Source organism: Lepisosteus oculatus, chromosome 2 (genome assembly GCF_040954835.1).
Source record: "Lepisosteus oculatus isolate fLepOcu1 chromosome 2, fLepOcu1.hap2, whole genome shotgun sequence".
In the NCBI taxonomy this organism is placed as follows: domain Eukaryota; kingdom Metazoa; phylum Chordata; class Actinopteri; order Semionotiformes; family Lepisosteidae; genus Lepisosteus; species Lepisosteus oculatus.
The window spans coordinates 51815466-51830142 of NC_090697.1; the positions used below are offsets into that span (position 1 = coordinate 51815466).

At 37.1% G+C, this 14677-nt stretch overlaps 1 protein-coding gene across 2 annotated transcripts in view; it reads right to left on the minus strand.

Moving 5' to 3' along the window:
- The window catches only part of shprh (SNF2 histone linker PHD RING helicase), a 36202-nt gene that overhangs the window by 4902 nt on the left and 16623 nt on the right, over window positions 1-14677 (minus strand). For both annotated transcript variants that reach the window (XM_015348719.2, XM_015348721.2), the window contains exons 20-29: window positions 10403-10465; window positions 8488-8713; window positions 8103-8240; window positions 7486-7587; window positions 6926-6997; window positions 5163-5351; window positions 4665-4757; window positions 3196-3282; window positions 2288-2466; window positions 533-613 (exon numbers count right to left, since the gene is read on the minus strand). In XM_015348719.2, the coding sequence (XP_015204205.1) occupies window positions 533-613; window positions 2288-2466; window positions 3196-3282; window positions 4665-4757; window positions 5163-5351; window positions 6926-6997; window positions 7486-7587; window positions 8103-8240; window positions 8488-8713; window positions 10403-10465 (1230 nt within the window). The remainder of the gene's footprint in view (window positions 1-532; window positions 614-2287; window positions 2467-3195; window positions 3283-4664; window positions 4758-5162; window positions 5352-6925; window positions 6998-7485; window positions 7588-8102; window positions 8241-8487; window positions 8714-10402; window positions 10466-14677) is intronic.

Consider the following 14677-nt stretch of genomic DNA (forward strand, 5'->3'; position numbering starts at 1 on the left):
AGATGTAGAAGTCAGTCCCGACTTTAGATATTTCAGAAACCTATCTCACTTCCTTTACTATGTTGTTTGTAGAGGAAATGACATCAGGTCACATTTTATTTAAAAAAAAACCCTGCAGCACTTTATAGGTTGTGGACTTGCTAAAATACCTTGTGGACCTGCTGAAAGTCACTAAACTTTTGTTAAAATCATCTTAGAACCTTACTCATTTGAATGATGAATCAACAAATAATGAACTATTTTCTTTTCTCTAATTTCATATACTTCTGTACTACTAAAACTAGGCAGAGACCTACAGTAGCAGTGCTTTTTAGAAATGATGGGCTTCGGTTTTTTTTTTTTGCTCTTTTGGATTTGCATGAACCTAGGTAATGATCACCCAAGACTGGAATTTGGTGCTACAATCAATCTGAATTCTTACAGACTTCTTTTATAGGCACATGGTTGTAACAATGACAGAAAGCCCAGGAAACATTTCTGTTCAGTTTTTTTAATTCTGTAATGGAGCATTTTAAATCAAAAGTGAGCCTACCTTCTTTCTGCAGTTTTCAGCATGGCCTGCATTCTCTCCTCTATTGTCGATTTTATGAGGAACCTGTGAACAAAAGTGGGTCTGAAAACAGAAGGGTAGAAGTTGTTAGTAAGACGAAGTTATAAAATTGTTGCTTAAAAGAACATGGCTCAACATTGAAACCGACTGTGAAATTCTTGAACAAAGTGGTTACAAAGCTGAGAATTGTCCTCAAGAGCTGTTAGGCCACAAATGTTTAAGAATGTAGTGTTTGGTTTGACTGAATGAAGGCTGGCTACTCTACTGTAATTATAAGTGTGGCTCAAAATTGTGATATCTGAAAAAATATAATTAAAAAGCCTTTAAAAAAGAAATAAAGATGGCTTTACTAGCTTTTTCTTGAATACCACTCAGTTTAGGCTATTTTGGTAGCTAACATACAGATGGTCCCTATTATACGTTGTTTTGTATTTGATAAAGTGAGGAACTCGATGTTTAGATTCCCTGCAGTTAAGCTGTTTTTCAGAACACCAAAAACATGGAATGTAATTTGTTTGTGTATTACTTTATTCTAAAAATAAAAATATATTGCAGAGCAGAATCTAAAATTAAAAATTCTTCCTGTAGACAGTGCTGCTGTACATGTCTTAGATTATGAATTGTTATGCATTAACATTAAAGTTAAGTAGTTACAACCATGCAGTAAGTCACTGATCCAATCAATGGATCAGGGTTTGATCTCTAACTCTAAATCCATGAACAGTGTGTGGAAATGCCCACCGTGAAGCAGTGAATGACTGTTTGTTTTGACAAGACCAAAATTACAAAGGAGTTTGTGATGCTATTTCTATTTATTGTTTTTATGAGTTAATATGTACGGTACATTAAATGTACATACAGTACCTGTGTGTAAACTGTATATTGGGAATTTATCTCAGGTCAATTACATTATGAATGTCACTTCAACTTTCTAAGCCATTTTGCTATTAATTGCAGTATTTAGGAATGTGACTGGAACTGAACTGGGACCCTCTGTAATGTATTTGGTTAGCTACAAGTGAAACACATACTCTATCCAACATATGACTCCTACACTGTCTGTATTTTATTTATTCTTATGAAAAAAGCCACCCTGATTAAGGAATACATGGGCAAAGCTTAAGTTATTATGTTCATTAACCCTCCTTGATTTCACTGTTCTTATTATCCATTATATGTTGTTTCGCTACACTGTACATCTACAGCTGTAGATGTCATAAGTGTTTTTTTATGTTAGATGTTATTGTACAAAAGCAGACCAAAGGAAAACAAGTCAAAAGCAAATTTAGTATAGACTTTTCACCAAACGATAATTAAACACAAACATGTTTAACATAAACACAAACATACAGGAACTTTCTATCTTAAATAATTTTATCCAGTAACTCATTTAGTGCAAATAAATGCCATTTGTTTTATAAACTGATCTATCCTAATGAGTAGTAGTAAAGATTCTAGGTGAACCAACTCATGTTTAACAGCAGGGGACAACATTTAAGATCTGCAACTTACTAGTCAAAAGCACAGATCACTGGTCAGTAAGCCTTGACAAGATATTAATAAATAAAAACAATCAAAACATTATTTAAACTAGCTTAAACATTATTTAAACAAATAGTGCCAATGCTTCAGTCTGCACTTGTATTCAGTATTCTCATTACTGTTCTGTAGAGTACTTGTATATCCAATAGTTTCTTTACAGAATAAAACAGAAGAGAGCTAGTAGTGGCGGGTAACCTTGTCTGTCCAATGCGGTGAACTCTGCCTATGGCCTGCAGCTCATGAGCAGGGTTGAGGATGGGCTCTACAAGAAGTACATGGGTGGCCTCAATTATGTTCAGCCCGTTAGAACCAGTATGCAAAGGAAGCAGCAATATGTTGATTTTTTCCTCATATTTGAAGGACGAAAGGTTCTCCTGAAAGATAAATACAGATGGAACACATAGTGTGTTATATTTCAGTGTTTTAAAAGATGGGAAAAAATGATGTGCTGTGAGGGAAACCCTTAAAAAAATGTGCCAGTCTACTGATCTACCGAAGGATTCAAGAGTAATTCCCTGTTTTGTCAGGCGGAGATGCTAACCTGGTGTGTGGTTGTTTAAAATAGGCTAGTTTTGGGACCTTTAAGGAAAGTTCCAGGGGGTGTGCTGATGGCTGGTTTGTATGATGGTAATTAGAGTTAATTGGAATCTATTGTACTTATAAGCAGTAATTGCCTGTTGGTGAGTAAATGAAAGGAGCACCCATGACAGTCTGCTGACTGACGGGACTGGACCGATTTGGCTATTTTGGTAACAAATGAGTGTGAGATGTGAGGAAGGGTTATTGGAAACTTACTCTCTAAAAGCAGGTGAGCTGCTTAAGAAAAGGGGTTGATCTACTGAGTCTGTTGCTGAAGAGTTTTTATTCCCACTAGTTCTACACATATGAAGACAATACTGCATGAAGTTTCTGTCAGTAGAAATGTATTTAATAGTAGACTAATCAGATCTTGAAAAAATAAAATTTGAAGACTACCCTAGCCGACCCTAACCCACAAAAAGCACACTTAAACAGATTATTATCTAACCCTCATTCACAAAATGAAGATTTTGTTAAAAAGCACAAATCTTTCTATTTATTAGTAACAAAGAAATAGCACCCACTTGAAATTTATGAATCCCATTGATCTGAGAAAACTCCATATTGTTGTCATACAGGGCCTGTGCAATGATGTCCAGTACACCTTGCCACTGTAATACAAACACATAAAAAAAACAAATCACATATTTTTTCACAACAGTTAAAGATACATTATATTTTCAATACAAAAAAAGTTTTAATGCAGTTTCAATTTGTAAGGTACATTGCACTGTTACATGTGGGAGAGTATACAAATGATGGCTTCACATCAAAGCACCACCCTATTATAAAGAAGTAAAGCAACATGCATCCCTGAGAGTATTTCATAGCTGTCATGGTTCTGTCATGTACCTGAAGCAGTAAACATAGCCAAACAGCTGTTATAATATTTAACTCATATTAAACTAATTGCTGTGAAATAATGTTAGCCTTCTGAGAATATCAACAGAGAAGACAGGATAAAATAATGACAGGAACAGGGATGTGTGAAGAGAAGAGAAAAAGGAAAGTAATAAGGAGAATAAACTACAAGGAAAAACTATTTTCACAAATCAAGGATCCAAAGTTATTATTAGTTTATTACATTTGCATTGATGCAGCTGAGTAACTGGAACAATTCAAGTGAAGTATTTTGCTCAAGAGTACAACAGCAGTGTCTCTCACTTGGGATTTAAATTCATTTCCTTCCAACAATAACTCCGTACTACTCTCCCACTTTAAGCAGAGAAAATTTCACACACTATGCCCTGAGTGAAGGACTGTTGATTTATATGTTAAATATTCTGAATTCCTCTCCACCAGGTGAAAAGATACATCTCATTATTTATTATTTGTTCAGTATCTGTTTTAGAAAAACTTAGTTCTAAGCAAGATCTTAATCTGAAGGATTCAGTTTCCCTCTCTCTAATTCCTTGTGCAGTATTTGTGCCTCAGTTGCCAGGTAGAGTTCTTTGTTGGCTGTTTCTGCAGAAGACAGAAGTCTAATATGTTCAGATCTATAATTAACATCACAGAGCAGACACAAACACACAAGAACAATTTAGCGACACCAATTAATTCAATATGAAAAAACAGCATCTCTGATGGGTTCTTAAATCTCACAAAACTAGTGGGACATTCACACTGATCAGTAAAATGCAATTTTAGATCCCCAGACTAGGACCTTGATCATGTCATTAATTACACAGCAGTGAAGCTGTTCATGCCAGCTCATTCCTTGCCTGTTTCCTGTGAGATAGCATGTTGTAGAATGTAGAACACAACCAGTTATCACTGTAGATTGTACAGAAAAAGGCTTCTTTTACTTTTAACTAGTTTAACTAGTTTACTCACTGCTCCATTCTGCAAAGAACTTTACTTCCTAGACAACCAAAAAATATATATTATTTTTTAGGGCTTGTTTTCATCCAAATTAAATTGATGTAAGCTAGTGTTAGTGATAGTTTTTTAAATCAACGGTTTACAATTTTCATCATTGTAACTGTAAATTTACCATGGAGAAGACTAGCGATTTGGCCCCGGGGTCTGTCATCTGGATCTTCTTTAAGGCTCTCACTACAGCTTCTACCTTTGTGGAATGGCTACCCTGCAGAAGACAAGGAAAGTTTACCCATCAGTGGAAGCACACAGTACTGAAGAAATAATCACAAAGATCATTAAAGGATTAAATCATTACATGAATATGGTACTATTCAACATTTTAAGAATGCCTGGTTCATTATACCAAAACAAAATACAACTGAAGGCATAAAATATAATAAATAATTTTATACAGAGCTAGATGCAAGGGTATTAAATTATGTATGTATTGTAAGAGATTAGAGTGAAGCTGCATTGGTGCATCTGCCGCAAAGAAAGAAGTAGGGGGTCAATTCCATGTTGAAAAGTAGAAAGAAAATAAACCTTCCTCAGGTGTGAGGGAGAGAAAGAAAGGATGCTGGGATATGAAGCAAAGGAGGACAAAATAGAGCTTCTGACAGGCCCGTGATACCTTGACAGGGATCTCCTGTCCTTGATTGGCAGTCTCAGCGGTGAACACATAGGAGATCTCGGTGTGGGAGGTGGTCTGTCTGCAGATAGCACACTTGATAGCTTTCCTGCGGGTCCCAACACTGTACTGCTCCACAATGATGGCAATACACTCGTTGCAAAAGCAGTGGCCACAAGTCAAAACTGCCCACTGTGAAAAAAAACAAAATGCTAGTGTGTTTGTGGAAATACTGCGTTTTACAAGAACCCTTCAGCAGGCCTTTTCTTTAGTTGAAAATTGACAATGATAAAAGCCTTACTTCTGATTTCCATGTGGAAATATTAGATGGATGTAACTTCACAAAAGAGAAATGGGGATAAGGTCTCTTGAAGCCTGGTCATTTATTTTATACTGATACCGGCTCCAAAGGCAGATGTAGTCTCATTTTAATGGGGTCAATCATAGTTGACTAGTGGCTTCCAAATACACATCCTTCTTTTATTGACTTGAGAAATTGTCTCCAGTTCTCAATTTTGCTTTCACTCAGAACTACAGCTTAGTAATTCTATATACAGTGTATGCAGCATTACCAGATATTTTTCTTGGCTGAGGACAATAGAATACACTTGAACTTTACACTTTACTTGAACAGAATTAACAGAATAAATAGCACTATCATAATCATAATCAGGATTAAACAGAAAAATGTTTAACACCAAACAAAAAAAATACGTTACAATTCCAATCTTCCTTTAGGGTCAGAATGTACTCTAGTACTATCTCTTGATTAAGCATAGCAGGTGGTTCCATTTCTTTTACAGAATGGCAACATGCTATTAAATGAATATTAAGAGAAAGGTTTGAAGAGCAAAATATTTGTGTTGTGTTCTCACTGTTCTTTAACTGTAAATTACTCACAGTAATTCAGAGAGACTAAAGTCTCTAGAGTGCAGAGACAAAACCCTACAGATCACACAATGAAACATCCTGATACACCTAACATGACCCCCTCTAGAGAAAAGACTTCTGGAAAAATCCAAGCAAAGTTGCATCACAAAAACAACATGTCAATCTACAGTACATCACAATTATTCATAGGCAAATTCTTGTTTTGTGGAAATTTAAATTCACATCAGTAATCACTCTCACAGTACAGCTGCACGATCTAATTTGAATGTTGAATGCTGAACAAAAAAAAACTAATAATTAGAATTACAGCATCAGGTAAAATTAATATAGAAAAACTAATATCACTTTAGTATTTTATACTTATTTTCGAAAATGTTCCACAATACACTTTTGCATATACATTTAATTTAAAACAACAAATTAAACAAACTGTTTTTTTTTTACACATGCTTGTTTTCAGTCTATAAAAAATATACTCAACATTATAATCATATACAGAAAGACTGTATTACTGTATTCAACCTATTTAGTTTGTGGGTACAGGACCTTCACTTAAATCAAGATTTCTTTTCTGTAGTACATGCCACTCACCTTGTTATTAATAACTCAGTAATAACTCAAAACTAAACACAAATTCTCATCTTAACTAAACTCAACCCTTAATTCTAACCCTTACCACTAACATTGACCCTAATCTTATCCTTAAATACTAATAGCAACATTAGTTTTTATCACAACTCCTCTTAACCATAAACAAATCCTTAATCCTCAACATAGAGTGCAGACTTAATATTACTCAGTCACATATCTGCCCTGATTTTGTCTTCAGACTCTTAAACATTTGCTCACGATTTTCAAGTGTCTGGAAACCTTACTTGCTGTCCGAGTGGTCGAGCACAGATCGGACAAGGCTCTGGATTCAGGCCCCCAGTGGATTTATCCTGTGACTTTAAAAACATAATTAATTATTAGGAGATTTATAATACTAATTACAAGTGTATTTATTCTCAGTTCACCTTATGACCTACAAATGGTTAAGCATTACTTACAGCACCTTTAACCCTCTTCATGAATTTAAGTACCATTATCGATGAAATGTTTTTTTTAATATATCCTAATACATTTCTATAAATTTTTGGCAAACTCATCTTGGAAGAGTCATTGGAATGCTTACTTCTGGATACATAAAAGCTGAGGTAATTACAAATTAAAATAAAATGCAATGCTAAAGAAATATTAACTGTATGTTTTCAGACATAGATTTGATAAAGGCAAAATGTAATTTCAGAGCTAAATTAAACATGAATGCATCAAATTATGAAGGGAAAAAACAATTTAATACCCAAAATGGGAAACCATTATTCTCTTAGAGTAAATTCCACAGTTAATTCCTCATGAAAGGAAAGGAGATTCTGTATTCTAAATTACATCTTACCTTTTCAAGATTTGTAAGGTATAACAGCTGCCCAAGTTTCTTTTGCAACTGGGATTTTGCAACAGCCCTGTCATTTAATAGTTTCACTCTATTTTGTTCCACCTAAAAGGAAATGAAAATAGTTTGAGTACATCAGAGTGACTGAGGAAAAGTGCCATATGCAGGACTGATTAATGCCTGAAAGCATTTTCACATTTGAAACATTGAAACATTTTTCTGTGATTTGTTTTATGATGTTTGCCTGCAACAATAGTCCATCGCAGGGCACACACAGACACGCATGCACTCATACCCAGGCCAATTTTCACAGAAGTCAAGTAACGTGCCATTGTGTATTTGGTCAGTGGGAGGAAACCAGAACACCCGGAGGAAACCCACGGAAACATACGGAGACCATACAAACTCAACACAGGTAGCACCTCAGGAATTTAACTCAGGGCCCCAGCACTGCAAGGCAGCAATGCCAACCACTGCCCTGCTGTGCCGCCCCAAGGAGCTAAGTCTCTCCTCCTCTCAATATGTATTACAGAGTCATTTTATCCAATATGGCCCTGGTGACTGAGATCACACTCCCTTAGTCTCCTGCCTTATCTTTCTGTCTGGCCTGTAGCACTGACCTCGTGAGGCTCAATGATGTGGAGCACTTTGGGCTTGGGCTCATCAGGATGTCGCACACGCAGGCGCTCCGTTGCCATCCCCAGCTCGTCAATGGCCGAGACATGATCCCTTAGCACCATCCAGTACTCGTGCAGCAACTAAGCAGAAAGACAGACAGGAGCCTTGCCAGAATGCCGCCTTTCAACTTATTTTCTGGAGCTCCACAGTAAAGTCCAGGTGACCAAAAAAAAGAAATTCTTCTACTCCTTCAACAATATTTATCTAAATGGGTCAGCTTTGTGCAGCTGCTATAGTCTATAAGAAAAACAAGATTTTAAAAATTCCTTATTAAAAAAAAAAAACACCAAATTTTTAAGCCAGTTGTATCAATGGTGCCTTACATACTTTGTATTCTTTCTTCCAGCATTCAAACATCTCCAGAAAAGTGGTCCCTTCTTCAAGGAGGCTGGCGTCCATACGGCGAGCTTTGGCAAAGGAGAGAATGGCCTTCAGGGTACGCTCCATCTCACTGGCCGCCCACAGCCCACGGCTGGTAGTTGGCAACCGGTCATCCACCAGGCCTTCCTCGTCTTCAATCATCTCCTCGAAGATGGCGGTTTGTCCCTTGACACTGGAAGTTTGAATGTTGTGCAATAACAAGGAGACAAGTAAGACAAATATATTTAATGTACTGCATATCATACGTCAAAGCTCAACATATGATTTTTATATTTTCTTATGTGTCATTAGGTGTACTGCTTCCACTAGCAACTTTAATAGCAGTAATGAACATTAAATAATCTTCCATTTCTAAACATAAACCTATCCATTAACCATCCATGACCCTCTACTTTAGTCTATTACAAACCCACAGATTCACACAACGATCTCCTCTATAGCTCATTTCACCCCAAACATACTAAAAACTCTCCCATTTTCACAGTTCCTCACACTTTGACCACTTTGCAGTGACAACATGGATTTCCAAAACCAAGCACTCAAAATGCACTTTTTTCATCAACAGGGGATAAGATCAGATAAGATAAGGGGATACACCACCCATGTTATTGACAGGGCCCTCACCCGAGCCAAAAACAGCCCTAAGATCATCAACTCAATCAGGAACTACTGGCCTCACAACTGCATTCCTTTGGTGCTTCCCTACCACCCTAACACCCTTTCTTTCCCCATCTTACAGGATGATCCCTCCATCGATACCTCTTTTCTGAACGCCCCATCATCTTATACTGCCGATCACCTAATCTGCCTAACCTTCTTGTTCATAGCTCCCTTGACCGCCCTCAACAATCATCCACAGTAGGTACTTTCCCTTGCAACAGAGCTCGCTGTATCACCTGCAAATATATATCTAACACCACACTCATTCAAGGCCCTTCAGGGCAATTCCCGATCACTCAGATGACATCTTGTACCTTCAGCAACCTCATTTACTGCATCTCTTGCAGAAAATGCCCAGCTATTTATATCAGTGAAACAGGATGGAGACTCGGAGACTGCTTCAGAGTTAGGGCTGTGAGGATTAAAGATCCCTCCGAGTCCATAGTTTCTCAATTCACCTCTAACGGCCATGATCACACTGATCTCTCTGTCTGCATTCTCAAAGAAGGGTTTCTTAAGACACCTGAAACCAAAATTATCCTGAAGCTAGGATTATACCTTCCCCCTTCTCTCAATAACAGACTTGTTTCCTTCTAATCCTCTCTATTTGCAGGTTTCAACTTCACACCTCTCTAGACTTTGCACCACCTGAGTGCCCACTCTGCCTCCCCTCTGCTCCCACACTCCCAGCTTTTGTTTTCCTATGATATCAGCTGCTGACTTCCCTCTCTTTCTCACACTCAAAGAAGGCTCCACAGCCGAAATGTTGTATTTCTTTTCTTCTCTTTTTTGAATGGAATAAACCTTTACTTGTTCCTTTGCAACCTACGCATGCTGACGCAGGTACCTACTTATATATACCTCTTTCTGCATAAAATACTGTGAAAGAAGCTATGGTATGATTTGTTCAAAGCGGACTAAACAGTCATGAGATGTCTTCATTAGATGTTTTATCAATTTACAGCCAGGTAATCCACAATGATGTGCCACTATATCTAAATGAATATTTCAGGTCAGTGGCATGCTTTTAAAGGATAGAGGGCTACACACTCAGAAATGTCAAAATTTGTATTATGAGAGAAGAAATTAGAAAAGTCAGTCCTTCATTACAGTTTGCAGTGCTTCCAAACTTGTGTGTTGTGAATAGCGACAGTATTCAATATTCAGTTTACAGTATCTTAAATTAACACCATATACTTACGTGTGAGAGAAGAGTTTGGATTCATAGTCAGTGAAAAGTTCATCAGCTCTGCAAAACACACAACTGCAAAAAATATTAACAATGTTTTACAATTGGATAAATAATATATATAATATATAATATACTGTATATATAAACTATATACAGATGTAACAGATGTAAGTTTGACACTAATGGCACACAAACAGGCCTGGGATTATCTCAAATTACAATTCTCATAAATAGTAAATTAGGTGTTAGTCAATGTGCCATTTTGTCAGGGCTCTTAGAAGCTTATTTTGGAAAGCAGCTTCCAACAGCTTCTTCCTAAAAGACAGACCTGATGATACAGTAGAGCAAGCGGGCATCTATTATGAGTTGCAAAGCTCTTAAGAGACACCATAGGGGTGGAAAAGAAATACAAGATGAAGTTACTCTATAGATGCAAGTTCTACAGTCACATCATTACTATATACTATCCCCACCTGAAGAAGGCTCCACAGCCAAAACGTTGTGTTTCCTTCCTTTTCTTTTTTAGCATGGAATAAACCCATTACCTGTTCTTTTGCATTACTACAGTATATACAGTTCATATACATTCATATTTTAAAAGCAGCAAGTGGGAGAGAACACTGCCTTTCATGAGTGCTGTCTGAGTAATTAAAAGACCACTTAAGGTCAAAATATGTTTAATATAACGTACCGAATATCATTATACACTGCTGTTTAAAAACTTATATGGCTTTTTAGCTTTGTTATTAAAAGCAATTATGACAATTAAACAATGTCTTAAAACAGCCCAATGAAAAGTGATGTTCAATTATAAGTTTTCAGGTATCATGCAATCATATAATCTCAACAGGAGCTTACAGTACACATTTCAGAAATTATATATGAATACCCCTTCGGTCTCCTTTTCTATGGAATTAGCTTGGGCTCTAGAAAATACATGTTAAAAAAGAATATGAAATAACAGATGATTGTTATTATGAAATTACTGGAAATATGATTGTATGCAGTATTCTTGATAACTTTCAACAAAATGCATTTAATTTCAAAAACAATTATTCGTGATAAATCAGTTTATCATTTAAGATATGAATTGATATTTGGAACAGTCATTGTAACAGACCTGTGCTTCAAAGTGGCATGTAAAAACTAAACTACCACACTATCTTCCTTAGCTTGTGAAATACAAAATAATGTGCAAAATAATAAACCCTGAGATATGTTATCTTTATATACCATTCCTTTCATACTTCCATTATCTGATCATCTGAAGCAGAGAACATCTTTGCATGAAACATAAGAAATCTCATTTATATTTTACTCTAATAAAGGATGCAAATTAACTTAAAATGCCTTTAGAAATGGAGCAAAACCAAACAAAGGACTGTTACAGTGTTGACTGCAGTGTTACAGTGCCTTTAGAAATATTCACCCCTCTTGTATTTTTTTCACAATATGTAATGTTTTTTATTTGGGAATTTTTGTCACTGATCTACAGAACTTACTCTATAATATCAAAGTTGAAAAAATATGTGGAATTTCTTAATATGTGACTATAAAACACTGAAATGTCTTGATCTGATAGGTATTCAGATAGGTACAGTGCCTTGCGAAAGTATTCGGCCCCCTTGAACTTTTCAACCTTTTGCCACATTTCAGGCTTCAAACATAAAGATATAATTTTTTTATTTTATGTGAAGAATCACCAACAAGTGGGACACAATTGTGAAGTGGAATGAAATCTATTGGATTTTTGAAACTTTTTTAACTAATAAAAAAATGAAAAGTGGGGCGTGCAAAATTATTCGGCCCCCTTGCGTTAATACTTTGTAGAGCCACCTTTTGCTGCGATTACAGCTGCAAGTCGCTTGGGGTATGTCTCTATCAGTTTTGCACATCGAGAGACTGAAATTCTTGCCCATTCTTCCTTCCAAAACAGCTCGAGCTCAGTGAGGTTGGATGGAGAGCGTTTGTGAACAGCAGTTTTCAGCTCTTTCCAAAGATTCTCGATTGGATTCAGGTCTGCACTTTGACTTGGCCATTCAAACACCTGGATACGTTTATTTGTGAACCATTCCTTTGTAGATTTTGCTGTATGTTTGGGATCATTGTCTTGTTGGAAGATAAATCTCCGTCCCAGTTTCAGGTCTTTTGCAGACTCCAACAGGTTTTCATCCAGAATGGTCCTGTATTTGGCTGCATTCATCTTCCCCTCAATTTTAACCATCTTCCCTGTCCCTGCTGAAGAAAAGCAGGCCCAAACCATGATGCTGCCACCACCATGTTTGACAGTGGGGATGGTGTGTTGAGGGTGATGAGCTGTGTTGCTTTTACGCCAAACATATCGTTTTGCATTGTGGCCAAAAAGTTCGATTTTGGTTTCATCTGACCAGAGCACCTTCTTCCACATGTTTGGGGTGTCTCCCAGGTGGCTTGTGGCAAACTTTAGATGAGACTTTTTATGGATATCTTTGAGAAATGGCTTTCTTCTTGCCACTCTTCCATAAAGGCCAGATTTGTGCAGTGTAAGACTGATTGTTGTCCTATGGACAGACTCTCCCACCTCAGCTGTAGTTCTCTGCAGTTCATCCAGAGTGATCATGGGCCTCTTGGCTGCATCTCTGATCAGTCTTCTCCTTGTCTGAGCTGAAAGTTTAGAGGGACGGCCAGGTCTTGGTAGATTTGCAGTGGTCTGATACTCCTTCCATTTCAAGATGATCGCTTGCACAGTGCTCCTTGGGATGTTTGAAGCTTGGGAAATCTTTTTGTATCCAAATCCGGCTTTAAACTTCTCCACAACAGTATTACGGACCTGCCTGTTGTGTTCCTTGGTCTTCATGATGCCCTCTGCGCTTTCAACAGAACCTTGAGACTATCACAGAGCAGGTGCATTTATACAGAGACTTGATTACACACAGGTGGATTCTATTTATCACCATCAGTCATTTAGGACAACATTGGATCATTCAGAGATCCTCGCTGAACTTCTGGAGTGAGTTTGCTGCACTGAAAGTAAAGGGGCCGAATAATTTTGCACGCCCCACTTTTCATTTTTTTATTAGTTAAAAAAGTTTCAAAAATCCAATAGATTTCGTTCCACTTTACAATTGTGTCCCACTTGTTGGTGATTCTTCACATAAAATAAAAAATTTATATCTTTATGTTTGAAGCCTGAAATGTGGCAAAAGGTTGAAAAGTTCAAGGGGGCCGAATACTTTCGCAAGGCACTGTATCACTCCAAAACTCGAATTGTATCCACCTGTAGTCAGTTGAATTGGTTTGAAATGATTTCAGATTAAACAAACTTGTCTATATAAGGTTCCTCAGTTGACACTGTACATCAGAGAGGAGGTGTAGTTACAACTCCATGTTAGAATTGTGAGAAGACATAGATATGGGGAGTGGTATAAAAACATTTTTAGGGTGATGAAACTTCTCAGAAGCACAATCTGGCCAATCATTAGGAAATGTTATGAACACAGAACCACCTCTTCCCAGAGTTTGCTGTCTTCCCAAACTGAGCAACTCGGGAAGAAGGATCTTGACCAGAGAAGTGACAAGTGATAAGAACCCAATTAACCCTGAAGTACAGAGCTACATGGGAGATGAGAGAACCTGTCTAAAGGACAATAATCTCTGCAGTACTACACATTTAGCTTCTATGGAAAAATGGCAAGGCACTCCTGAGAACAGGCCACATAGTAGCACACCTGGAACTTGCAATGCAAGAATGCATGTGGCAGACCATGAGACCATGTGCCAAAAGATACTCTGGTCTGATGACACAAAAATGTAATTCTTTGTTCATTGCCCGTGTAACAATCCCTATCATGAAGCATGGTGACACAGTGTCATTTTATGGGGATGCTTTTCAACAGCAGAATTAGGGGCAATTGGCAGGATAAAGAGAACAATGATTGGAGACCTATGAAGGCAAATCTTTAAGGAAAACCTGTAAAGCGCCTCAGATGAGGGTGAAGATTCACATCCAAACAGCACAACGACCCCAGAAATACAGCCAAAGTGACAACAGACTGGTTTTAGAATAAGAAGTTGAATGCTAATGTGCTCCTTTTAAATTGTATGAAACAAGGGGAAAAAACATTTCATGCATTAAAATTTCTGGTCATAACAGTATTTGCAATTGTTCGGGTGGGTGGAGGATAAAAATTAAATACTTTCTGAAGACACTATATATAGTCTAGCATTAAATTGACTCCTATAGTGACATTTTAAAATGATTAAATTAAATACCTCACTGGGAAACAAATATGCTAAAACGCAATA